Source organism: Colletotrichum orchidophilum (assembly GCF_001831195.1).
Source record: "Colletotrichum orchidophilum strain IMI 309357 chromosome Unknown Scaffold_31.1, whole genome shotgun sequence".
Classification (NCBI taxonomy): domain Eukaryota; kingdom Fungi; phylum Ascomycota; class Sordariomycetes; order Glomerellales; family Glomerellaceae; genus Colletotrichum; species Colletotrichum orchidophilum.
In genome coordinates this window covers 315,172-341,292 of record NW_019172987.1, presented here as the reverse complement: position 1 = coordinate 341,292, position 26,121 = coordinate 315,172, and the positions used below count along the sequence as shown (strand labels likewise).

At 52.5% G+C, this 26,121-nt stretch overlaps 5 protein-coding genes across 5 annotated transcripts; 3 read left to right on the top strand and 2 right to left on the bottom strand.

Moving 5' to 3' along the window:
- Positions 1–851: 851 nt before the first annotated feature.
- CORC01_04726 (beta-ketoacyl synthase domain-containing protein) lies at positions 852–9,553 on the top strand (the record flags this gene model as incomplete). The annotated part of the gene is made up of 10 exons (XM_022616373.1): positions 852–948; positions 1,017–1,846; positions 1,915–2,025; positions 2,099–2,714; positions 2,841–5,077; positions 5,155–6,368; positions 6,459–6,963; positions 7,070–8,584; positions 8,795–8,961; positions 9,061–9,553. The coding sequence occupies 10 exons, from the start codon at positions 852–854 to the stop codon at positions 9,551–9,553; spliced, it is 7,785 nt and encodes a 2,594-aa protein (XP_022477224.1).
- Positions 9,554–11,757: 2,204 nt separating this feature from the next.
- Positions 11,758–14,534, bottom strand: CORC01_04725 (OPT oligopeptide transporter; the record flags this gene model as incomplete). Its single annotated transcript, XM_022616372.1, has 7 exons — positions 11,758–12,096; positions 12,155–12,444; positions 12,500–12,677; positions 12,740–13,003; positions 13,071–13,352; positions 13,418–14,095; positions 14,181–14,534. 7 exons carry the CDS (start codon positions 14,532–14,534, stop codon positions 11,758–11,760), a joined length of 2,385 nt encoding a protein of 794 aa, XP_022477223.1.
- A 2,228-nt stretch (positions 14,535–16,762) lies between these two features.
- Positions 16,763–18,453, bottom strand: CORC01_04724 (major facilitator superfamily transporter; the record flags this gene model as incomplete). The annotated part of the gene is made up of 4 exons (XM_022616371.1): positions 16,763–17,017; positions 17,072–17,177; positions 17,228–18,202; positions 18,263–18,453. 4 exons carry the CDS (start codon positions 18,451–18,453, stop codon positions 16,763–16,765), a joined length of 1,527 nt encoding a protein of 508 aa, XP_022477222.1.
- Positions 18,454–19,022: 569 nt separating this feature from the next.
- On the top strand, positions 19,023–20,638 carry CORC01_04723 (metallopeptidase family M24; the record flags this gene model as incomplete). Its single annotated transcript, XM_022616370.1, has 3 exons — positions 19,023–19,369; positions 19,424–20,388; positions 20,445–20,638. The coding sequence occupies 3 exons, from the start codon at positions 19,023–19,025 to the stop codon at positions 20,636–20,638; spliced, it is 1,506 nt and encodes a 501-aa protein (XP_022477221.1).
- A 1,029-nt stretch (positions 20,639–21,667) lies between these two features.
- On the top strand, positions 21,668–22,497 carry CORC01_04722 (2OG-Fe(II)oxygenase superfamily protein; the record flags this gene model as incomplete). The annotated part of the gene is made up of 2 exons (XM_022616369.1): positions 21,668–21,864; positions 21,918–22,497. The coding sequence occupies 2 exons, from the start codon at positions 21,668–21,670 to the stop codon at positions 22,495–22,497; spliced, it is 777 nt and encodes a 258-aa protein (XP_022477220.1).
- Positions 22,498–26,121: the final 3,624 nt, after the last annotated feature.

Sequence of the window (26,121 nt, the reverse complement as noted above, 5' to 3'; positions counted from 1 at the left end):
CCGAGGTCTCCAGCCGGGCCGTCGGCATTATTCAAGTGGAATGTAGTTAACGAAACCCTTTGGCATGGGTTACATTCTGTGGGGACACTTGAGACCTCATGGGGGTGGTCGTAGGAAATGGTTCATCCGAGATGTTCAGGGGTGGCCATAGGAAAGGATTCGTTCGAGATATACAGGGGTCATCAATATCGGGACGGACGGCGTCCTACTGTCTCCAGGGTCGTGTGCCAAGGGGAGTGGCAGTAACCTACTTGTGGATTGGCAAACCCGCAGAGAAACTCCACCTCTCCACAGAGAGGCTCCATTTCTCCACAAAGCTTCTCTGTGGAGCTTCTCTGTGGACTTCTGATACGGGCCTTTGAACGGCAGCGGTGAATACGTGTCCGTCAGTTTCCGTTTACTCCCCTGTCAACTGCCAGTCCATGCTTCGAGATGTCGTAGTCTTCCAAGGTAGAAAGAAATATATAAACTCTAATTATTTACGGGGGGTTTGAATTAATTTAGGAAAATGTAGATGGTGAAGTAATTGCTTGTACTCAAAACAAAGGTGGCATAATTCTGGATTCCAATCCCCTGCACAATAGGATACTGCGTGCGCAGAGCTTCTTGACTGTTCAGACAAGGTACCACAATGCCAACGACTGGAAACGTTGAGCCTTGAAACCCATCAAAAAGTGTTGCTACGGATAGAATGACTGGTCCAAGGGGGATATATACTCCTGCCACTTACTGCTTGCAGTCCGTAGCATATCATCTGTTATCTCACTGCCCTGCTACAACCTGGTTCTTTCCCCCTCCCTTCCTCATCCGTTCGTCATCACTACGAGCTTCCTTTGACGGCCGTCTTCATCATGCCATCTCCCGTCGCTATTATCGGGCTAGCGTGTCGCCTCCCCGATGATGTTTCTTCTCCAGAAGAATTATGGCAGCTGCTGTTAGCTCAAAGAGGTATGTTGTAGAAGATGCTAGGCACCAACAGGCCTTGCCATCGTAAGACTGACATACACCGGTGGTAGACACCAACTCCCTCCCTCTGAACAGATGGAATACGGATGCTTTCCACCACCCTGGGCGCAACAAGCCTCAAACAATCTCGGCGAGGGGAGCCCATTTTCTCAAGAGGGACGTGACAGCCTTTGACGCGGCCTTCTTCAACATCAACACGAGTGAAGCTTTGGCCTTGGACCCGCAGCAGCGTTGCGTAATGGAGGTTACCTACGAAGCTCTAGAAAGCGCTGGTCTTACCATTGACGCAGTGTCGGGTTCTCGGACGGGCTGCTATGTTGGCTCTTCCTCGTCCGATTATAGAGATTCCATCGCGCGGGACACTGAGACGTCACCACGCTATTCTGCGCTTGGTATCAACACGGAAATGCTGTCCAACCGTACATCGTGGTTCTATAACATGAAGGGCCCCAGCATGACGGTGGCCACGGCCTGTTCCTCCAGTCTCGTCGCGATCCACACGGCGTGCCAGGGCCTCTTGGCCGGCGAGACCGACATGGCCGTTGCCGGTGGCGTGAATCTCATGTTGAACCCGGAGTTCGCTATTTACCTTAGCGGCATGACGATGATATCGCCGGAAGGTCATTGCAAGTCGTTCGATGCTTCGGGAGACGGGTATGCCCGCGGCGAGGGTTGCGGCATGGTCGTCCTCAAGCGTCTAGACGATGCCATCCGAGACAACGACCCGATCCGCGGCATCATTCGTGGCACTGGCGTCAACTCGGATGGGTTCACGCAAGGCTTTACGATGCCCAGCTCGGAGTCGCAGGCATCACTTATCAGAGAGGTCTACCAAAAGGCAGAGCTGGACATGAGTGACACGCAGTTTGTCGAATGCCACGTAAGCTCTCAACACACCTGAACTAATCTGTTTTATGGTGCCAGTAAAGCTTATCATCTTTGCTATAGGGAACCGGTACTAAAGCCGGCGATCCAATTGAAACGAGGGCAATCTACGAGACGCTTGGTAGAAAAGCTAGCAGCTCGCAACCACTGATGATTGGCAGTGTAAAGCCCAACGTACGAGCTCCTCATTCTCCACCCATCAAACTGTTATCAGTCACTCTTCACTAACTTACTCTCCACTTCGTAGATTGGTCATTTGGAGGGCGCTTCTGGCGTTGCGGCACTCATCAAGTCCATATTAGCTCTTGAGAAGGGATACATTCCGCCCCAGATGTTCTTCCGCACGCCGAATCCCAACATTCCGTTCAGCCAGTGGAATCTCGAGATCCCAACGGCGTTGATGCCGTGGCCAAGGATAAAGGGTCCTCGGCGGGTGAGCATCAACAACTTCGGCGTCGGCGGGACGAACTCGCATGCCATCATCGAGGGCGCGCCTCGGCAGCATCAGCAGCTTGGCCCGATATCCGCGGCGGCCGAAAAGAAACGCCTCTTTGTCCTCAGCAGCCAGGATAAGAACGGCCTTGTGCGCGTGGCCCAGTCACTGGTAGCCTATCTTGGCGACAAGGAGAAACACCCCCAAGCATCTGCTGCCCACGCCGCCAGTCTCGCGTACACCCTTGGAAACAAGCGCTCGCGTTTCTCGTGGAAGAATTTCTGCATTGCAGCCGACTTGACGGCCCTACGATCTGGCCTGCGCGCGCTGACGAGCGACGGCGCCGTCAGGTCCAACGCTGCTCCGCGCATTGGCTTCGTGTTTACTGGACAAGGCGCCCAGTGGCCCCTGATGGGTCTGAGACTACTTGGTGAGTAGCGCAGTTGGGATATCAATATGCCACGTCTTATCTGTCCCTAGAATCTCTTGTCGACCCTGTCTTATGGTATGGATTCAAAAATGCGTCGAAAATTATGCTAACTATGATGGACCAAAGAATTCGACGTCTTCCAATCCAGTTTCAAAAAGTGCCAGGGCTATCTCACGGATCTGGACTGTCCTTGGGACGCCGCCGAAGAACTCCGAAAGCCCTCGGAAACAAGCCGTATCAAGTCGCCCGATCTGAGCCAACCGCTGTGCACCATGATCCAGATTGGCATTGTTGATCTCCTGGCGTCTTGGAACGTCTTCCCGATCAAGGTCGTGGGTCATTCCAGCGGTGAGATCGCCGCCGCGTATTGCGCGGGCTCTCTTACTGCCCGGGAAGCGATGGAGGTGGCCTACCTCAGAGGGAAGTTCTCCGCTGCGTTCGCCACGATGGAGCCGCAGCGAGAAGGAGGCATGCTCGCTGTCGGCTGCTCGCGGGAGAGGGCTGAGCAGTTAATCTCTGATGTCACGGCCGGGCATCTTACGGTGGCCTGCGTCAACTCGCCGTCCAACGTGACGATATCTGGCGACGTATCCGGGATCGAGCAGCTGCATGAAAAGCTGCGAAGCACGTCTGTCTTTGTCGCCCGGTTGAAGGTTGACGTGGCCTATCACTCGGAGCACATGGAAACAATCTACCCAGGATACGTCCAGTCGCTGACGCACATCCGTCCCGGCCAAGGGCTCCGGGACGGCGACAGAGACAGCAGCGCCAAGGTCACCATGGTGTCAAGCGTCGATGCCGCCGAGATTGACCCCGAGGCCCTCGGTGCGTTCTACTGGGGCCGCAATCTTATCTCGCCTGTCTTGTTCTCGGACGCACTTCGCGAGCTTGTCCGCCCTGCCGACGGGCCTGCTGGGTCGTCAAACACCATCGACTTGCTGGTGGAGATCGGACCCCACGCGGCCCTCAAACAGAGCGTCAAAGACATCCTCGCAGCGAGCGGGATCAAGGGCGTGGAGTACCTGTCTTCTCTTTCAAGGGGTAGGGACGACGAGGACATGGCGCTGTCTTTGGCCGGAAACCTCTTTGCATCCGGTGCCCCGGTTGACGTCTCAAAGGTCAACAACGACGGGTCAAGCGGTTCCTTGCTTACCGACTTGCCGCCATACCCGTGGCAGCACGCGAACAAGTTCGACGCCAGCCCGCGCATAAGCCGCGAGCACAACATGAGGCCTCACCCGCAAAACAGCCTTTTGGGGGCCCCCATGCCTTCCGTCGGCCCTTATGAGCACGTTTGGCGTGGCTATCTCCGTCTCGACGAAGAAAACTGGGTACGGGATCACAAGATCACCGGTGTCGTAGTCTACCCGGGGGCCGGTCTTGTGGCCATGGCCCTGGAGGGCGCTCGCCAGTTGGCCGATGCCGGGCGCAAGATGCGGTCCATTAAGCTACGCGACGTGTCCATCGAGTCGGCGGCCATCATCAACGAAGACCAGCCCACTGAGTTCGTTCTGCACACCAGGCCCCACCTGCTGGGGACTGTAAGCTCGGGGCCGGCCGCGTGGCTCGAGTTCACCATCTCGTCCTCGGGAGGGGCTGACATGCCTCTGCGCGAAAACTGCCACGGCCTCATGCGAATCGAGTACGAAGGGGACAACACCCATGGCTCGGCGGTCCGCTATGAAGAGGCCGCCGCTGTTCGTTCTTGTCTCGCCGAGTACGAGGCCGCGGCGGACGCTTGCGTAGACCAGCTGGCTATTGAAGACTTCTACCGGGACCTCGCCAATGTTGGTCTTGACTTTGGCGCAACTTTCAGAAACATGCAGAAGATCAACTTCCGGCCGGGCGAATCCGTCTATGACCTGACCATTGGCGACCCGGGCGAGACCTTCAACACGGGGCGGGCGGGACGTACGCACCTTATTCACCCGGCCACTCTGGACTCCATTGTCTCGGCCCCCTTTGCGGCTTACTATGACGGCCCGGGCAAGCCCCTGACGAGGCCTTACATCCCCGTCTTCATCCAGGAGTTTGAAATATCTGCCGACGTCCCCTTTGACATTGGGACCCCAGTCAAGGGCTTCTCGAGGGCGAAACGACGTGGCATCGGGGAGATCGAGTCCGAGATCTATATGTTTGACGAGGCCTTGTCCAAGCGCTACCTTAGCATCCGCGGCTACCGGTCTACCAGTGAGATCGCAGCTGACACGAGCTCTGGCGCTGGCGCCGGCGACGGGTCGGACTCTTCGCCGGCATTGTGTTACTTGACGCAGTGGGAGCACGCTTTCGGTCTCCTCACAAAGGAGGAGCTGAGCAGTGTTGTTTCAAACGCAGGCCAAACATCAAATGAGAAGCTAGAAAAGGTATGATACTATCATGGTTCACGACTAATGACGTGGAAGGAAAAGAAGAAAAGTCCGCGTTGCTGATGAGACTACAGGTTGCGAAGATGATCCTTCACGAGTCTCCGGATACCACCATACTTGAGCTTCTACCTGGAAAGTCCGAGACTCGTGACAGCGGTAATACAGCAGCAGCAGTATCAAGACGTCTCGCACTGAGCGGGCCGCAACGGACGAAATACGCCGGCCTAGCAAGTTCACTGCCCGATGGCGCAGGCGGAGAATATCTGGAGCTGAAGCCCGGCAAGGCAGCCGAGGTCAAATTCGACCTTATCATCTTGGGGCAGAGCTGCAGGGAGTCTATCAACGACCAATTGAGCCTCCCTTTTCTTCTGGAGCATGTCAAGCCAGGTGGCCGTCTGATCTGCGGTTTTGACTACAGGCGACTGGGCGAGCCGATGCCCCAAGACTGCCGAGTTGATGTATTTGCTGATGACACCGGCCCGGTGAGTCTTTTCTTCGCTGGTCCTGCAGCAGCCGTTGCGGATGGAGACTCCCATACCCCCGACGCCAGAACTCCGTCCGCCAACGAGGGCGACACTAATACCATCACCGCTTCTGCCAAAGACAAGGTGCTGATCGTCGAGCCACCGGCACCAACTGACGCCTCTGTCCCGGCCTTTTCCAAGGAATTGGTCAAGATTCTCGAAAGTCGTGGACTGAGAGCCAGTGCCGCGGCCTGGACACCGGAGCTGGCGACGGAAATCTCTTCGGGGCAGCAGCACATTGTCGTCAGCTTGCTGGAGCTGAACAGACCTTTCATGGAAAGCCTGTCCGGCTCGGATTTCGCCCTTGTTCAGGGCATGATTGTGAAGGCTACGAGCCTGCTCTGGCTGACGGCGCTGAGCGGCCCTTCGGCATCCGTCATTGACGGCGCCTTGCGTGTAGCCAGGAGGGAACTCGGCAATCTCGATCTCAAGGTGCTGCACCTCTCTGCGTCTTCCCTGCACCGTGGGCCGGAACTCGCCGCCAGGGTCGTGGCCAGCTCTACCCAAGACACTGAGTTCCTCGAAGACGGGGACGGGCTGCTAAAGGTGAGCCGAGTATTTGAGGATCAGACTCTGAACGCCGAGGTCTCGTCCCACGCCGGCACCGGGACGCATTTGGAGTCGATGAAGACTTGTGACTTTTCACTGGCCCTTGGCATTTCCAAGCCCGGCTTGTTGGAAACTCTGCATTTCGGGCCCCAGGAGGGCGCGGGCGAACTGAAGGAGAACGAGGTTGAGATCCAGATCAAGGCATCCGGAGTTAAGTGAGTCCCCCGCAGCATTCGATATCATGGTGTTTGATACACATGCGCGTTGTGCTTCGGTTTCTGATAAATGTGTCCCAAAACAAACAGTTTCCGAGACGTCATGATTTCCATGGGTTTGATTGCCGACCCTCACCTGGGATACGAAGGCGCCGGCGTCGTGCTGAGAACAGGAAGCAAGGTGACGAGCGTCAAGAAGGGCGACCGCGTTAGCGCCCACGTCTACGGTTCGCACGCTACCGTGGCCCGCACCGTCGACATTATGTGCGCTCAAATGCCCGACAGTATCTCGTTCGAGGAGGGAGCGTCATTCCCCGTTGTCTTCACGACCGCCTACCACGCGCTGGTCAACCTCGCTAGGCTGCGTCCAGGTCAGTCGGTGCTAATTCACGCCGCTGCCGGCGGTGTGGGACAGGCGGCCATCCAGCTGGCCCAGCATCTGGGTCTCGACATCTACGTGACGGTTGGGTCAGAAGACAAGAGGGTGCTCGTGATGGAAAAGTACGGCATTCCAGAGGAGCACATATTCAACTCGCGCAATGCGAGCTTTGTCATGGGCATCAAACGTGTCACTGGCGGCCGCGGCGTTGACTGCGTGCTCAACTCACTTGCCGGCGAGCTTCTGCGCCAATCTTGGGCATGTACCCTGTTTTCTTTCTAGTGTCTTCTTTTCCTTTGATCTTTGACTAACCGAAAAGCAGTACTGCCTTGCGCCCCTCGGCACGTTTGTCGAGATTGGCAGCCGCGACGTCAGCGAGAACACGCGCCTTGACATGGCGCCTTTCGCTGCCGGCACAACCTTCACCTGCTTCACTCTGCTCGAGGTACTCCTCCACAAGCCAGATCTCATGGCCGAGACCTGGCGCAACACGTTCGACCTCGTCCGCAAGGGCGTGCTGCGCGCCCCGACGCCCCTAACCGTGATGCCCGTCCACATGGTTAAGGATGCCTTCCGCCTCATGCAGAGTGGGAAGCACCGCGGCAAGATTGTGCTCTCGCTGGAGAAGGATGGCGACGTGCCCGTGCCCGTCATAAGAGACCCCAAGACGGCCCTACGGCTCGGTCCGTCGGGAACATATTTGTTGGTCGGCGGACTCGGCGGTCTGGGTCGGTCCCTGGCCCAGATGCTCGTCGACTCGGGAGCGCGCAACATCGCCTTCATCTCACGCTCGGGGGCGACGCAGCCATCGGCCAGAGCCATTGTCGAGTCCCTATCTACCCGGCCCGGCGGCGTCACCGTCAAGGCGTACGCCGCCGACGTCGCCGACAAGGCGTCACTGGCTGCCGCCATCGCCCGCTGCGGCGAGGAGCTGCCGCCAATCAAGGGCGTCATCCAGATGGCTATGGTCCTGAAGGACGGCATATTCGAGCAAATGACCCACGACAGATGGACTGACGCGGTTAGGCCAAAGATCGACGGCACGTGGAACCTGCACGAGCATTTCGGGCCGCATCGCTCGCTCGACTTCTTCATTATGTGCTCGTCCATCTCGGGCGTCATCGGCAACCGCGGCCAGGCCAACTACGCCGCGGCGAACTCCTTCCAGGACGCACTGGCCCACCACCGCCGCTCGTTGGGCCTGCAGGCATGCGCTGTTGACCTGGGTATTATGCGCGATGTTGGCGTGCTAGCTGAAACGGGGACCGCCGGCGACCTGATTAAGTGGGAGGAGCTGCTCGGCATCCGAGAGCCCGTTTTCCTGGCACTGATGAAGGCCATCATCAACGGGGAGCGGCGCCGGCTGCTGGACCGCCGACACACGTCGCCTGCCGCAGCGGACGAGTTCCCTGCCCAGGTCAGCGTGGGTCTCGCGACGGCCGCCGCCTTCGAGGCCGCAGGCCTGGGTCTTCCAGACTGGCTGACCATGGACGCGCGCTTCGCCCCTCTGGCAGCAATCCGCTCTAGTGCCCCTACGGGCGACGAAAACAGGACAGATGCCGCGCAGTCGGTCGTGGCCTCGCTGCCGAGACGCATCACGAAGGCCGCGAGCAAGGACGACGCCGTCGTCGCTATGATAGACGGGCTGGTCGACAAGGTCTCCAACATCTTGTCGACCCCAGCTTCTGAGGTGGACCCTGGCCGGCCGCTGTACATGTACGGCGTGGATTCCCTCGTGGCCATGGAGATACGGAACTGGGTCCAACGGGACATAAAGGCCGACATTGCGCTTTTCGATGTCTTAGAGGCCGTGCCCATGACCAAGTTTGCAGAGAAGGTAGTTAAAAGAAGTAAGCTGTGTGCCTTCTAAAATATATTTCTGTAACGTAAATAAATAGAAATTGCCTTCTGTTAGAAAAGACTCTCTTTACTCATTTTCACTCCCCAACTCTAGATATAACCTCCCTTTTTTAATAACTTGTTTAGATTCAGTTTTTATTTTTACTTTAGACTAATATATTATCAATGTTACTAATACAAGGTCCAGGCCACTGATGACTGCGTCGCTGTCGAGGACGCCACGGGCCTAAGCCAGGAGACCATCCGCGATCTCAATCCCTGGATCGAGCTGGGCTGTGGGAACCTCCAATTTGCATCTCAGACCGTCGGCAGCGTCATCTGTATCTCGCCCCCCGGTGGTGACTATGAGCAGGAGTGAACCAGCGACGATGCCAACCGAACGTACCCCGAGTTCGTGTCGGAAGTCGTCAAACCTCCGAGCGGAGCCATCCTCGCCGACGACACAACAACTAGATGTGGAACATGGCACGATGCGAGAGAGGGCGAAGACTGTGCTCAAGTCCTCGCCCGGTACCACACCAGCCTCGACACTTTCGTGCTCGCAAACCCCTCCGTTTCCCGAGAGAGCTGTGCGGATGACCTCATCACGGGGCTCACATACTGCGCCACCCCGACACCAGACTTCCTCGCGACGGGCGCAGAAATCCCCGGGCACTGGCGCTTCGGCTGCTACGCCCGTAACGTGGAGACATCTGAAGAGCCGGTCCTGCAGATTGACGAGGTCGGTCTCGAGTCCTCAATGACGCTGCTCAAGTGCAAAGTGTACTGTCGATCGCAGTCCTTCAACGTCTTCGGTCTGGATGGGGGTGATAAGTGCCTGTGCGACACGCGCTTACGGATGTACAGCCAGCTCCTGGACGATTCCAAGTGCCAGACAAAGTGCAATGGAAACAGTTCCAACTCTTGCGGCGGTTATGAAGCCATCGACGTGTTCAGGCTTGACTAAATGCTGCTGGTTGAGTCAGTCAGCCTTGGGTGCTTCAAACAAGACGCCTCGCAGAGCATTCTATCAAGGGGCCATAGTGTTGATAAGGAGGACATGTCGATGCACAAGTGTGGCAGTCTTTGCACCACAACCGGCTATCCCTTCTTCTCTTTGGGCGAGGGGACAGTCTGCCCGTGCGGCCAAGAGCTGGCCTCATCTGCTCAGAGCACCGGCATGGATGAGTGCAACATGGGATGTGGCAACGATCTCGGCTTCACTTGCGGCGGCAACAAGCGGGTAGAAGTCTTCCACACCAGGTCTAATGGGACGAGAAGCGTTGCCAGGAAGACGGCTTTCCTCCCCGCTTACGAGCACATCGGATGCTACAGCATCTCCAAATTGGGTGTTCGCGGGCTTCTCCCACTCCCTGTTGGAAGCCGGACTCAGAATGACCACCGAATGCTGCACTGATTATTATCTCCTCGCTCAGGGGCAGACTTTTTTCAGCTTGGAGGGCACCGCCTGCCGGTGCGGATCACGACTCGACATGGGTAACGAGGGCCGGCCCGCGGCGGACTGTGCCGCTCCGTGTGTCCGCAACAGCACGCAAGCCTGAGGAGGCATGGTGCGGTGGAGAGACGGCTGGACGGTTGTACCGCACATGGCCATGATGCTCATTTGCACTTGAGGTGGCTGGTGAGAAAGACAGTATGCTACCTTAGTGACTTGATCTCTCATCTTCAATTATTGCCATGGTCGCTTACCCTTTCACATCTAGTGCCCTTTTCCCTCCTCTTTTCAATTTTCGGGTTAGCTTCCGTACAGTAGTTAACCCCCTGCTGGCAGACCCTATCGACTGCCGTATGCCGATAAGGAGTTGTACAGGAGAGAGGGAAACATCGAGTAAACGTGACATTCCAAAGCTCTTCTTACTCCATGACTGCCGGCGTTCGAGGTCACTACGGTTTGAGTTCGCACGACTTCCAACGAAACCTTCTCTCGTTTAATGGCCTAACTTTCAGCAGCCGCTTCTCGCATGTAAGCCCGCTGTCAGATGGTGATAACAGTCTGCCGGAAGCTTTCCAACGCTTCTAGAGACACTCGAAAAAACAGTTTAAAAGACAAGTAAATCGTTGGATTTACTGATGGTCTGGATCACTGCCCAAAATGAGCTTAAATATAAGACTCGTGATCCCAGTTTTCCGTCGGTTTGGAGCAACAGATCCACCACTTTGAGCAATGAGTCTGTGCTTTGAGCCACATATCCCCAAGACTGACGACCTCATAACGAGCAGCATAGAGCTAGGCATCTAGGCGGTTGTACAAATCCACTAGCAGACATTTCATTGTCGCCAACAGCGGTCAGCGAACCCGAAGAGTCGACAAAGCTTGAAATTAGCTTCCTCGCAAGCAGCACTTCAGCCAAAGAGTACAAGGAAAACCATCGCCGATGCTATTTCTTGGCGACGAGAAGCAAAGCACAATAAGGAAAAGTGAAGAAGCGAAAGACGAGTATAACAAAAGATGAGACGATACCGCGAGCTACACGTGGTGTGTAATGTGACCACTACATATTCAAGCTTGGGAAATAGCAAGGGATTGATATATCTTGCGATGAGGGTTTACGATGGAGAAGACCACGAAACCGTCATAGCCGTTGTAGCTAGCTCTGTAAATAGGGGACCGGCAACTTTCCTTGATGAACGGCCCTTGGTGACTTGATTGAGCAAAGATCGCCCTCATTTTGATTTGAATGACGGGGGGGAATATGCCATAGGATTTCTTTTCATTGACCAGTAACTCGGTAAGTATCTAGAAACGGAAGGGATACAACTCTTGAAAACTCATTTTCTTCTTTCAATACAGTCACAGCGCCTTCTTCAGTATATCGAGCCTACTGACTCTGCCATGCCTTAACTTCATCTTTTCATTATTAAAGCTATGTAGTTGAAGTAGTTAAATTGATTACGTTGACTTAAGACAGGTGTGGTGTTATGTTATGTGAGGGATTCCGGGATGTCACCAACCCAGTCACCTTGACGAGTCCATCGTATGACCGACAATCATCACAAAGATAGGCCGCTTCTATTAAAGGCCTTTGCTGATGTACAGACTAAACCGTCTAACACAACCCACAACACGCGACAAGGCCATTTGACAATGTCGGCCTCAATAGCCTGACTGCAAGAATGCCCAAATAGAGGCCGAAATCTCCTGCTGAGCGTTTACTCAGCTGACGGGCAATGATCATAATTACCGTCCGCGTTGTTACCCCACCAAGTCGGGAAAGGAACGGAGGGACCGCCGGCACCGAACACTGCGAAAGACAAGATGAAAAGTACAGTCAGACTCGCTCCATCGAATGCGCCGGTCACAAGGTACGAGTAGTCCTTGAAGATACGGGGGCGGTAGTTGCGGAGATAAAATTGGACGAACAATCCGCTGAGGACCGAGCTAAAAAGCACGCAAGTCTGGGACTGATTGTATGGGATGTAGCCCGCATACTGGAAGAGCTGCGGCAAGTTGACTTCGTAAAGAGAGTAACCGCGGATCTTGGGAACAAACTAAATAAAGCCAGGTTAACGAGGGAAGAGAGCAATCGGGATGCCTTCAAGAACATACATGCGCAATTATGCGATGGATTATGACAGCGCCGAAGCCAATACCCAGACCAATCGGCACGAGAGAGTACTTGCCACCGGTCTTGTACAAGTACTTGGCAAGTGCCCATGATGTGGCGTTGGTGTTATATGACTGCATCGTTGCACCACTCCAGGAACTGTTTCCATCACTGTCGACGAGGAGTTCTCGGTTGCTATTCACAATCGAGATCATGACAGCATAGTTGATGAAACCGCCGATGATGGTGCCATAAATTTGAGTGATAAACATGACTCGAGGAGGAATTTTGACTGGCCGGTCACATTAGCATACTATCATGGATTCCAAGGAAAATTATGGACTTACGGTATTCTCCCATTTTCAAATCGTTGGAAAGAGTAACAGCATTCGCGATGACGTTGTGCGACCAAGCGGCAAAATACATGTTGCCAATGGGACGCTCAGGAAGGATGAGACCTGCCAGCATCTTTGATAAGTTGTTGGTTGCAATTCCATTACCGAATCGAGAGTAGAGTATGGTGCTCTGGACGCTATTAGTTAGCTTTTGATAAGGAAAGAAAAAGGAATTCACCGCAGGCTGCTTACCAACGGCGCAATGAAGATTCCGAGAAGCAACGATACGACGTATGCCCATGCCGGAAGGGTGACATTCTGTGTGCAGACGACGACCAGACCAAGAACAAAGCTGATGACAAGCACAATAACATACCACCACCATGGCGTTTCCTTGTAATGCTTGGTCATGTGCTCATGGTGGCGATCGTCGTATCTCCCACTCCTTGCACTCTGGTACGATTTCTTGACGTCTCCTCCCCAGAAGAAGAAGCAGTGGGCAACCAAGGCGCCAATCTAATGGTTTTTTTGTTCAGTATAGGTATAGTGAGACTGATAAGTGAAATCGGTTCATGGGACTTACAGCGGCGTTGGCCATGAACATAGCGTACGCGAAACTTCCTGTAAGCCTGGGAATGCCATATTTGGCCAGAGCGCTCTGGTTGAGCACACCACCAGAGAAAACCTTTGTAGTGGGATACGCAGACCCATCCTCGGACCGCAGCCGTGTCGACATGAAAGGTTGCGACTTTGCATCCCAAGCGTTTGTGTAGTAGATCCCGATCATTGCGATAAAACAGATGAAGTATCCAACGGCAGAGTGAATTTGCAGAGTCAGAGGAAGGGATGTGTAGAAAGAAGTGATCTGGTGCCCAAACGTGTCAGCCTTCAATCCACCGTACCAGTTTGACGAGGGATTGGTTTCCTTACGTATTGCCAGTCAAAAGACAAGGTGAACAGCCCCAGACCTTCATTATTGATAGAACCCCCGAAAAGATTTGTGAGGATGGCGCCCTTTGCGCCTGTGGTGTTCATCGCAGCGAGGCAGGGAATGGAAACCGAGTTCAGCCACGGAAAGATGTATGCAGGGAAGAACTCGTAAACAAACATTCCGGCAAAGCTGTACCAGAACCAACGAAGGGGTTTGGAGTTCTTCAAGTCCTGCCAATGAAGTCCTTGAAGCGTTTTGACAGTCGGAAGTGTACTCCAATACACAGCGTCAACATGCCATACGGCGATGGGACGCATTACACCGCAAATACCGTAGCCAAAGAGGCCGATGGAGATGACGGTCAAGACGACAGTTGTCGCACTCAGGGGCAAGTCGTAAAAGAGATCTTGTGCTGCAAATACCTGAATACTAGCGGAAGCGTTGGAGGCAGACGTGGCAGTGATGGAGCAGATCGCATGCTCTTTCAGTCCCCAAGGGCCCGGATTGATGAATTTCAAGGCCTTGATATGTGCAGGAAGTTCTCCCTCGGGATTGTTTTCTCTCCATCGGGCTTCGAGTTTGTCGCCGCGTGGCAAGAATTTTGCCCATGCTTTGCCCACAAAGTACCCAATGAGAACGATGAAAGTTCCGGAAATGGTGACACTGGTTGGTTTGAACTGGAGAAGGAAGAGCATTTCGTCAGCCGATTTCGGCCCGCTTCCAAAGTTTCAAGATGGTAGGCAAAAGATGAGCAAAACTCACTGTGTAAATCTGGCTCATGACGGCTTGGAAAGCCGAGAGACCTGTTGCCAGAACCATGCTTCGAAAGGTCAATGCCGGATCGAAGTCATCCCGCAGCGGCAGTAAGTAACGGGCGGCGTCGGCACCGGTGACGATGATGGCATCGTCGCTGTTGTCATCTTTTTCGTGGTTACCGTCCTCAGATGGCAAAGTGGCCGGCACAGCTTGAATTTCGGATTCCAATTCTTTTCCAATGCCGGCTTGATCGATGCTAACTTTCTCGTTGATGGCTTTGTGGGAGGGGACCGAAACGACTTTGCCCTCGACGGGATTCAGTCCCCCCACCACGAGTTCATCCGCCAATGGCGCCGGCATGGTCGTAATGATGGAGCACAGACCAGGGCTGGAAAGACAAGAGTCAAGAAGCCCCGTTGGGTACTGAGATCAAGATGGTTGGTCTGTCAACCAGGAGATAGCTTCGAGAAACTGTCTTGACGAGGGTGGAGGCGTATATCGTCCATTTGTACTCAGGTCAGTGCCTCAGCTTGTTGCAGAGTGGCGACCCTTGTCGTACGACCGGCTCGATATTGATAGGAGGTGCATGCTCCAACGATAAGTGGCTCGATGTCGTGATAAGGACCGGCATTTGTGCCATTGCAGGCCTTGAAGCCGTTGGAGGAGGATGAGCTGGTCCCAGTGTCATATTGGGGGCCGCTCTACCGGGTGGTCTGGAGTCTGGAACTTGAGCTGTGATCCTGGTGCAAGCACGGCTGATTGGAACGCCGACTCCACAAAAGGTGCTACGAGGTTTTAGGAAGGTCCCTATCAGTAGGCCACAACCGTGATAAGGATTCCCCGGAGCCAACAAGGTTTTGGTGATGGCTTCCTCTTGCAGGCAGTATGTAAACGTGGGAATGAGCTTCGGCTTCTCGGCCCATCACGGTAAGAGGGTGTCCCAAGCAATGCCTAGGCGGGAAGGTCCTGTCTTAAGCCTTGCCAAGATATGGCCGAGACCCTTTGGCGAGTGCTGGCGAACCCGGCGATCCGTCCAGACTAAGCTAGTTCGTCCCAACTCATGCCATCTATCGGGGTTGCGACACCCTGGCCCGTCTTCATGGCAAACTGGACAAGGATTCGCAGGTGAGGCACCTGATGGTCATTTGCTGCCCGGGGGTGGAGTGGATCCCCATGCTCGCACTTTTGTTCTTGACGTGCTCAGTCGCCCGAACTTTTGCTCCAAACGTGCTTGATCGAACTTTTGTCTTTGACGAGGATGTGGAGGGGAACCTATCTCGCGGCATCCTACCTCCGTAAGTTGCGACTTTAAGCCAGAAGTATGACTTGAGAACAAATCAACTGTAAATGTTGTCTGATTGGTGCATGTGCCAAGATAACACAGGTGTTCAGTGTGTCTCTATATAGCAGCGACACACGCGGCCGCATGAGAAATGCGCATATTCATCTTTGGTTCTGAACTGGTTCTGAACTGGTTCTGAACTGGTTCTGAACTGGTTCTCGCTCTCCTTGCAGTTAGTCCACACGTGGAGGTGGGTGCAGCATATTCAGGGAGTGGTTACGGTGCAAGTGGACCGAATGCACCGGTTCGAATACAGGAGTTAAAGAAGTACAGTGTAAAGATAAGGGGTCAGAAGAACAAGGGGCCCTTTTGTTACACTAAAGTGAATGCTTTCCTATTAAGAAGGGTTATCTTCCACCGCCGTCGGGCAGTGTGCCTGCATTTTAGTTGTTGGTTGGAAACATACCTTGAAGAGAGCAGAGCTCAGAGGCGCTAGGCTATTTTAGGCGGCTTTCATGCCGAATGATTAATAGAGAATAACCTCCAATTTGATTGGTTCCAGCGATAATCCCAACCGACACGCCCAGCGCGCGCACCATGCTTTTAGTAGCGTCTCCACCGACTCCGGGCTTCGAATTCACATTGTATCGATTGGGCAAGGCATCTTGTCTAGCACTATTAAAGTGATGTGCCGAGACGACAGACAACCCTCGGATCAAGATGAAGAAGATGTTCAGCCACATTTTGCATCGGTTGATCGCAGATTCTGCTTGAAACCAAAAGCCCTGTTGACAGTTTCTCGCCTAATGATAATTCGCACATGGAGCTCTTGTGTTTCCTCGAACCAATCAAGGCATACACGTTTGCATCTGCGTTATAAGTTGTAGACTGGGCTCAAGTGGCCTTGAGTGCCTACTCGACGACGTCTAAGATATAAAATCATAGGCCGAATTAAGTGACTGGAGCATCACTTTTGTTCTGATCCCCCCGACAACACAAGTGACTTAGAAGCTCGCACGATCGCCTCCACGGCTGGTCCTTATTGACAACAGATGACAAAATTGCACAAGGCGAATCAAATTTTGTTCTATAGTCTCAGTATGTTATTGAAATACAGGTAGACATTAACTGCTCCGAAGACTTGTCAATTTATTGCAGTCATGTTTTACACCCCACTGAAGTTTACAAGGTTGAACGCACAACCCAATTGCAAACATGTACAAACAATCGACATTCTCTGCAGAAGAGAGTCTCTGATTGTACAACAAGAATGTATGAATTCTCATAAAGGGATGGCCGAAACACATTAAGACGCAGCCTTGTCCATGATGACGCCAGATGGGTCGCGTGTTACCTCGTCACCCCACTGAGCCTCCCAGCCGTTTTCAGATAGATACTTCTTCCATGCTTCATCATCATCATTCAAATGTTTTGATATGTCCGGGATGACGAAGAGCGCAATGAGGGCGCCTAAGACTGCGAATCCAGAGCCAATAAGAAATGCAACTTGGTTGCCCTTTGAGGGGTCATCGGTGTATGTGTTCAAAATCGCAGTAAAAACCTTTTACATTAGTTTAGTAGAGTACAGATCAGGATGAAGTGAGGTGTGGACTACCTGAGTACCAATGGCAGCTCCCGCTTTTGAAAACGCTGAGATGAGTCCCATCATTTGGCCACGGATGGATGTCGGAAAGCACTCCGAGGCAATAAGAACAACGGTGCTACAGTGAAAGTAAGCAAGACTCATGACTAGCACAGGGAGTGTCCTTACCTTCCAGGGCCAACTTCTCCCAGCGTTAAGAATATGCCGTAAAGGACAACGAAAAGAGGGAAAACACCTTGGATAGGGTTCATTGCGCCCCCAAGAACGAAACCAAGGATTGCTTGCAATATGAAGCCCAGAGCCATGGTCTGACGTCTGCCGATCTTGTCTGATAGGTAGCCTCCAATGAAAGGGCCAGGAATATAGAAACAATTGATCACTACGCCCCATCCAAGGGTCTTGACAAGACTTTCCTCGACGTTGGCTCTGGATACGATAGTTGAGCTGAAAATTCCGAACGGAATGCTGATCCAATTGTATAAAAACCAAGTGGAAGCCCCCCCGAGGAGAGGTCTCCAATAGCGTTTCAAGGCGAGCCAGTACGGCATTCTCTGCTTCCGCAATGCTGACTTTCGATACGCAGTAGATACTGCCATTCGCATCCGGAACCAGAAGATGAGAATGGGAGGAGCCATGCCCAAAGCAAACGAGGTCCGCCAAACGATATGGTACTTTGAAACCTGCTGGCCAACGCACAGAAGCAGCAGCAACGGAACTAGCCCTCCCCAGACGTATCCTAGGCTGGAAGATAAGTCTGCGAGCATCGCAAACATGAAACCTCGTCTCTTGCGGAATTTGGCATCTTCGTCAGTCGCCTCGGCAGCACCAGCGCCAGAGACGGGATACTCTCCCCCTGCACCCACGCCAGCAATGCCACGAGCAATTATGAGCATCCAAAACATGCCTGTGGGAGTTGTTCCACTGGCTGCAGTCGACAGAGCGATGCCTAAAACAAGCAAGATGGTCGTTGCAATAGCACCAGTCTTGCGGCCGAGTTGATCACTGATGACACCAAATAATATCATTCCGACAATCATGCCGATCAGAAAGGCATTGGAGAGTCTCTGGGATATACCGGTCGTCAGGTCATCGGGATAAAGAATTGCGAGCAGTAGTTCGACATTGCCAATGACGGCGGCGTTGCTACAGCATTGTTAGTAACTCATTTGCGTGCGATGCAGCGGTTGTAACGGCCCGACATACTAGCCATCTGATCCAATTGCCAGTCCGGAGAATAAGACCATCAACCAAACAGAGAGGCTGCTGTAGTAGTTTTTCTGCGGCTCCCCTTCTATTATGTCTACTTCGCCATCTTCCGCGTTACTCGCAATTTTCTTTTCGTCAATGACGATTTCGTCCTCTCCAGCCGTACGATTTTGTACTTCGGTAGACATGCTGACGTCTAGTATCGTTTCCGTTGTTCGATAGCAGCCGGATCGAGGCTATCCGAGATACGCAGGTTTCACAATGTCGAGAAAGCGAAGACGCCTGCTTGCGGGCCGGTCTTTGTACTTATCCCCAAAGGACTTGACGGCATTTCATATTCGGTGCCGATGTGTCGAAGAGGGAGAACAACGGCGTACGCCGCGGCCAACGGCTTATCTCTTCTCCTCCGCATCGGCCTTGTAAGCCGACGGGAAACCAGGCCAAGCTATCGACACCCATGTCGTAGATAATGGGATGGACGCTCGTACCTGCGGTGCTGCTGTAATCCTGGCACGACTCATGTGGAGAGAATTTCCTAATCCGGGAAAAGATCCCCATTGGCTGTACCCCGTAGAGGGGTAGAACGCGAGGTCGGAGAGCCTCCGACGTCCGATTTCTCGGCACTGCATCTCATTCCCCTGTGTAATCGTCCTTGACTCTTCCGCTCAGCTCAAGGAGCAAGAATGATCTTCGCGTCTTTGGCTATTTGATTGAACATTGATTTTCTACGGTCTGCTCAACTGACTGCGGTACGAACATGATGCTAGGTTCAACGAAACATCCGGAGGGGATACCTCTGCACCCGGTGCAAAGGCACGCCAGGCGTCGTGTCCTCGTACTGCAGTTCACGGTTACTTCCCTGCTCTTGTATGCGGCCATCTCATGCTACTATTCTCTGACATCCCATGCGCGGTCACCTGTATCTACGACATTCCAGGAGGCGCAGCAGTGTACCATTGACAACCTGCACTCTGATTTGTCCTTCCTCGACCCCGCCGTACCGATTTCTGCGGGAGAGTTTCTTGAGCGCAGAGATCGGCTCGCGCATGCTTTAGTTGCGTCAAATGTTGATGCATTTGTTCTGGAACCCGGCTATACTTTCCAGTAAGTTCCCTTTTTGATGGTCGCAATATCCCTAGACCTCTGACTCTGGAGCAGGTACTATGGCAACATCTCACAGGTCGACTGGGAACCTTGGGAGCCCGAGGAGCGACCATTTCTCATGGTAATTCTACCTCATGTGTCTTCGTCAGGCCAAGTGGGCGCTAAAACGGCCTTCCTATCACCTCACTTCGAAGAAGGTCGCGTTCGGATGCTCGGAATTCCGTCCAGGGAAGAAGACTTGGACATTGTCATTTGGGAAGAACACTGGAATCCTTACGACACGCTGCTTAAATCCCACCTCTTTGATGGTCGTCAGGGAAAGCTTATGGTTGATGAGGAAATATTTCGTGACTTCATTGTCAGAGGACTGGACGCTGCTGGATTCCAAACTGTCGGTCTTTCGCCGGAAGTTGAACTTGTGAAGCAGCAGAAAAGCTCGGCAGAAGTCGAATTGCTTCGCGTCGTGAACACTGGGACTGTTGTGGCTGTTCGAGCCATGCGGCCTTGTTTATTGTCTGGACTCACCGAAGACCAAGTCACAGAGATTTTGAATTCTGCTCTCTTGTCCATCAACTTTGGACTCTTCTTCAACATTGTGTTGTTCGAAGAACATGGCGCACTGCCACACGGCGGGTTTGTCACCGGGTGGAAGAAGCTCACTCCTGAGAGCATGGTCGTCATCGATGTTGGTGCCCATTATCTGGGCTATAGTTCGGATATCTGTCGCAGCTTCTTTATCGATCCACCAAAGCCACAGGCTCTTACTCTGATAGGTTCTCTACTGAAAGCTTGGATGAATGGCCCGAGGGAAGAAGAAGGTCTCAGTGATGCTTCTGAGCTACGTGCCGAGAAGCTCAAGGTGTGGGATATCGTTTTGGAGGCACAGTCAGCTGCCGCCGCCGCTTTCAAGCCGAATAATACAGCAGCCAGTGTTGACATTGCAGCTCGCCAAGTCATCGAGAATGCAGGGTACGGATATGGTTTCACGCACCGTCTAGGCCATGGTATTGGTATCAAAGGTATGTTCTCTACATTACCCAGGTTCAGTTTCAGTCGTTAACCAAAACGAAAACAGCCCATGAGTCTCCGTACTTGAACAAGTGGAACAAAGATGTCTTGCTCCAGCCTGGCATGACATTCACAAACGAACCTGGAATCTATTTGGAAAACAGATTTGGTGTCAGACACGAGGATATCTATCTGGTCAAAGAATCGGGGGAGGCAGAATTGCTCACTGGTCGAAGAGCAACCGGACCATATGATCCATAGTCACTTGGCCCAAAATCAAGATGAGGAAGATTACGCGGCCGCACAGTACGAGCGAAACGACGGAACCCTCGTGCTTTCATACAGCGGTGTCTCGATTTTTTCATTTGAAGATACCTAGACCTAGCCTAAACACTGAAAAACACCACCCTACCTTACCTGCGTACATGACAACAAGAGTTCTGAACCACTTTTCTATATCTCGTGTGCAAACACATATTTACCTTATTCCCCAGATGCTCCCGAATTGTACCCAAGCGTTGATTCAGGAGACTTGAAATTTTGATATTATTGTGTACCTACTACGATGCTACTGTTGGCAGATATGTAGTCCGGAAGCCCAACCCTAAGGTGCTAAGTACATACAGTGTGGCGTTGGCGTTGCCATCTCTTCACCAGAATAATTTACCCGATACTTTAGCAATTACATATGAATAGATTGACACGGACCGGCTCAGTTCTTGGGATATGGCACAGTTATCCGTTCGGTTTTGTGTTGGGCCAAATCGCCGGTCTCCACCCAGCGCAAGTGGAAGATGTGTTAAATTTAATCACTCAATTGGACCGTTGCTAACTTACGTTATCATCACTTCTCCCCCGTTTCCTCTTTTTACAACGATTTCCTCGGTTCCAGGGTCAGGACAGACCTGTGCCGCCAGCCTGCCCGATGTTGAGCTCTGTAAAGCTCAGTACCAAATAGCCGGCCATTCGGGTAAAGGCCCCGGTAAATCTGTGGGGCTGCCCCCCGTAACAGTGCAATTTTGGCGTCTGAAGTTAAGGCAAGGTACCTAGGATGCAGATCAGACGAGGAGATCCCTGGACTAGCCGCCAGACTGCCTCGAGGGCCTAACCGACTGGGCCAGAGCGGAGTGCCAACTCATGTTTTAAACGCCTTCAGTTTCAGCCGCTGTCAACCGGTTCGATCGTCCGACAAGGGACTCAAGTCGCGATGAGTTCATAAGTCAAGTCGCTCCCAATCTCGACTTTTGGTAGAAATATTTGATGCTGTTCGCATTCAAAACTGACACAAACATGGTTGGTCTTCTCACGACCGCAGCCTTTGCCTTGGCGCTGGTCGCCCCCGTGCTATGTCTAGGCCAGAAACCGATATCCTCCTACACATGCACGCACCCGCCCTACAAGATCCACATGATCTCCAAGTCACCTCTTGTAATTTACATTACCGATTTCATCACGCCCACAGAGCGGTTTCATCTCTTGGATTTGGCGTCAGTTGCTTTACAGTTTTCTCCCATGCACCTTGACTGACACCCACTACTAGGAACGGCACCTTTACTGATTCCGGCGTTATCGATGCTTCTGGTGGAAAAACCACGCACAACGTACGAACATCTCAAAGCACCAGTCTTTGGCGGGACGATGTTGTTCGCTGTATCGAAGAGCGTGCAGTCTCCTTCCAGGGCTATAGCACACCAAAGAATCACATGGAGCCGCTGCAACTAGTCAAGTACGGGAAAGGTCAGCGGTACCACTTTCACACAGACTGGTTCACCGATCCCGCACACACCAGAGCTCATCTAGGCGGTAATCGACTTTCTTCTTTCTTTGGCTATGTGTCGGCGGTCAATGTCACTGGAGGGGGGACCAACTTTCCGCTTTTGGATGCACCGTCCGACGACCAATGGTGCGCCTTCATTGACTGTGACGAACCTTGGGAAAGAGGGGTGACATTCCGCCCACTGGAGGGAAACTTTGTGTACTGGGAAAATCTCCACGAAGACGGTTCCGGAGACCAACGTAATCTACATGCCGGGCTGCCGCTCACGGGTGGCCAAAAAGTTGGGATGAATATTTGGACGAGGCAAGCTCCATTGAGCAAGGAGACTCGAGGAGATGACTGAAAGACCCTGGAGGCGTTGCAAAAAAGAAGTTTAAGCGGGAACGGTTTTCCATCGTCGTAGTGGTATCAATCTTAGAAGCGAAGGCATAAAATTATTCTTCGGCTTGTGGGACGTCTGGCAGTTTCGTCGTCGCGGGAGTTAACACAGCAGGAGTAGGATCGATTTTTAGAACAATAAGTCGTCCTCGGTTGCATACGTCTAGCAGTTGGTCCAAGTCATTGTTACGCGTCGTCGAGCGGTGTACTCGTAAATACTCAAGCAGGTTTGTCCACAATGTGCAGTCGCCCCATTACGCGGGAGGGTTGAGGTTGAAGAGGAGAACCGCTGTGATTGCTTGTTCAAATGTTGGCTGTTTTTTCTCACGGTCGCGAACCTTTATTTAATAGAGCATTGACAACATCCATGGGTGTGTTTGGAAGCTGACCACGTGAGAAACAGACTGTGCCTTATTGTTCTGTCGACAAAAGTAAGCGAAGCATCCATCTCGAGCGACTATGATATTTTAGTAAACGTCTAGGTGGGAAGCATGTATTTGTTCAAAGTAAAATTCCAAGACATGCATACTATGAAATGCTTTCAGGGAGATCATCGACTTCGGCCCTTTGGTATTCGAGCTATTTGCGATATAAACTAGCTACATGGTTACACCGGATGACTTTGAGGCCGCCATGGACAATGTTATGACAAGGGGATGTGAGGAAATTGTCATATCAAAATCATCTGATTCGCGAGTTTGTTTGCTCTCCAACAGAAGAAGAGCGATGGCCTTGATTTCTAGTTTTGCCAGAAGTTTCTAGGGTCTTGGAATTGGAGGAAGTTGTAAGAGCATGAACGTGGTCAGCTTTCGGAGGGAATCATAACCAGCAACCTGTTTTATAAAGCGCACTGTGACTTGGTTTCTGTGCTTTCAATGGTGTAAAGCTCTTAGAAAATACATATTTGAGGCACTTCATAAAAATGTTTGGAGTAGAATTGAACGGTCTGTGAATTGAAGCGGCGGTCTTTGGTCACAACATCTCCAGTTGAATAATACTTTACTCCCTGACTTTTCAGCTTTCTATGTCTATTCAACCATGTCCCAAGTTTGGCCTGGCTGCGCCGGAGAAAAGTGCTCAACGTAAATGTCAACCACTTGGTCTTGTAGACCCTCGCGTAGAAATGGGTGGCCAATATATTTTTTCGGAACCGGACATCACAGACTCGGCAAGTGAACGGAAATGGGGTAACTATTAGCACATATGAACGCTGTGAATTAATTTCGCATTGTACTTGGATTCATGCAGTTCGTATAATGCCCATCGTTCTCCGTGTGAACAAATTAAAGGTGCATTCTTGGATCAGTTGATGTGGCTCTCTCATCACTCAATCTCTGTAGGCCGTTGAGACAGAAAACATCACAATTTTGTAGCTTCTAATTGACCCGCAAGGTTGGAGACTTGGCTATGGGACGGGCCGGACGTACCAAAGGCTCAACGGCGATTCAAAAAAAAAAAAAAAGTCGCAACTTGGGCAAATCGGGCCAACTTCAAATGGTATGAAGCAAGAAGAAATGTGCCCTATAGGGCGCTTTGTTTTTAGCCAAGACTTTGGTGAAGCCCAACAGATGGACAGAGTCGATATTGTGAGTAAAATGCATCGCGAAGGGCAAGTGTTCGATAGCCGCGGGCGTTTGGTTGGATTCTGGCAACCCATTGTAAGCTTCGTTTTGGGGTTATGATTCGGTTTCTATTGGTCGCACATTGAATAAAACACGCTTGCCACAAAATAAATGTTCTTTGGGTTGCAGCTATCCCATGCATATTCTGGGGCACAGAGCACATTGGAGGGAGATATATATGCTTCGCGAAGACCACGTTAATTGATATAATGTTGTGTGACAAATAATTCTACTACGCCCAGCGTGAGCGATGATGATTAGTGGTAGACACGAGTTCGAGACCGACATTGAAACGGTGCGCGAGAAGTCAAATAGAGTGAAGGGCCAGCTGGTATTTCGGTTTTCGAGTGTGGTAAATGAATCAACGGGGAGCACGGAGCACCAGGCGGAATTAGATTGACAGCCCCCGATGGCTGATGGTGTCAAGCAAAATTAAGACATGTTCAGAAATAGGGACGGGTTATGTTCCGTTTGAGGTGAGTGACAGTGTCAGTATTGTCCCGTCGTCTCACTTTAGTGTACTTTGCACTTCAGCCGCCTCGTAGGTATAAGCTTAGATTGTCGAGTGAGTGTTAATTGAACATAAAAGGAAGTTGTGATGGATTGGTGGAATGGTTGAGATGGAGTACCGGTAAGGCGGTGTAGGACGTGCCTTGTGGGGGTGAGTGCTCGTGCTCGAGACCGGGATGTGTGCCACCGCCCGAAAGCTTGACTTGACTCGAAAATCTTGTCGGCATCACTGGCTGGGTATCTCGAGAGAAGAAATAGAGCACCTTTGTCTAGGTTGTCTTGCTACCTTATTGAATTCTTTGTCCGGGTACTCGAGCCAAGGGCAGACCGAAACTCGCGGCTTTGCCTTACTGGGGCACCTGCAGCAAACCTGCAGCAAGGTACCTAAGAGACTTGGTGCTGCCGTCTAAGGTAAGGCACCCGTGGCATCTAAGAGTCCACCTGTAGATCCGTGAGGGGACTGGTTAGGTAGTATGTACCGCCGTTGGAGGCAGTCGATGCGTGAAGGAAGGTCGTGTTGGAGTGGCACAGTGGCTTCTGACTAGACCGGAAACGCAGTTGTTGGCTGCCAGTCCTTTGGTTTTGTTTGTCAGACGGATGGGGAGGAAGAGTGCAGCACCTACTTAGTACCTTGGGCTGAGGCACGGGAGATGAGCGGAAGCACGAGGCAGTTTGCGCTGTGTGCCATAGTACGGATATAGTATGGCAGAGTACCTGTATCCGTAGGTATGTACGGACAGTCTTTACGAAAAAGGCGTCCGCTATCCGTACCGTCTGCGGAGCTGAGCATCCTGGGCTTTGTTACCAAATGCAACTCAATGGACAAGGTACCTATCGTAATCCATTTGCAATGGTGGTGTTGTGTACCCTCCATCCTCCGGATGGTCCGTATTGAAAGGTTACGCACCACCATGGCACAGTGCAGCCCCTTTTTATGCTCCCATGGTCTAATCCGCTCGTGTGCATCTCGGTTGTGCTTGCCGTCATTCCCTATTTGGATGGTCTCTCTATTATCTTCATGTACCTTGTACGAAGCCCGGGAGGTGGGTACCTGGTAGTGCAGAGCGCAGAGTGCAGAGCCTTCTCCTTATTTTCCCCTTGCTTACTCTGCCGTGCCGAGCCTGCCTGCCTGCATCCATCTCGTCATCTTTCAAGAGCTGCCTGCGTGCCTGACCGCCCAGGCCATTTTGAGCCAACCAGGTGGTGTGGTTCCAGCATAAGCATCTCCACCCCTGCGTGTGATCCTGCCGTCTTTTGAACTCGCCCTGTCCCACGCAGATTGGGGAAGGAGCAAATGGCGAGTGGCTGGTGGCAGGTGGCAAGTGGCAAGCCGCTCCTGCTATCCGTAGAGACGCAGAGACGCAGAGACCTGACACGGAGTCAGCAGACTGACCGGGCGGAAGGACAGGTGGAAAACAGGTGGAAAAGTCGCCGGTCGAGGGTGCTGGCTGCGGGCT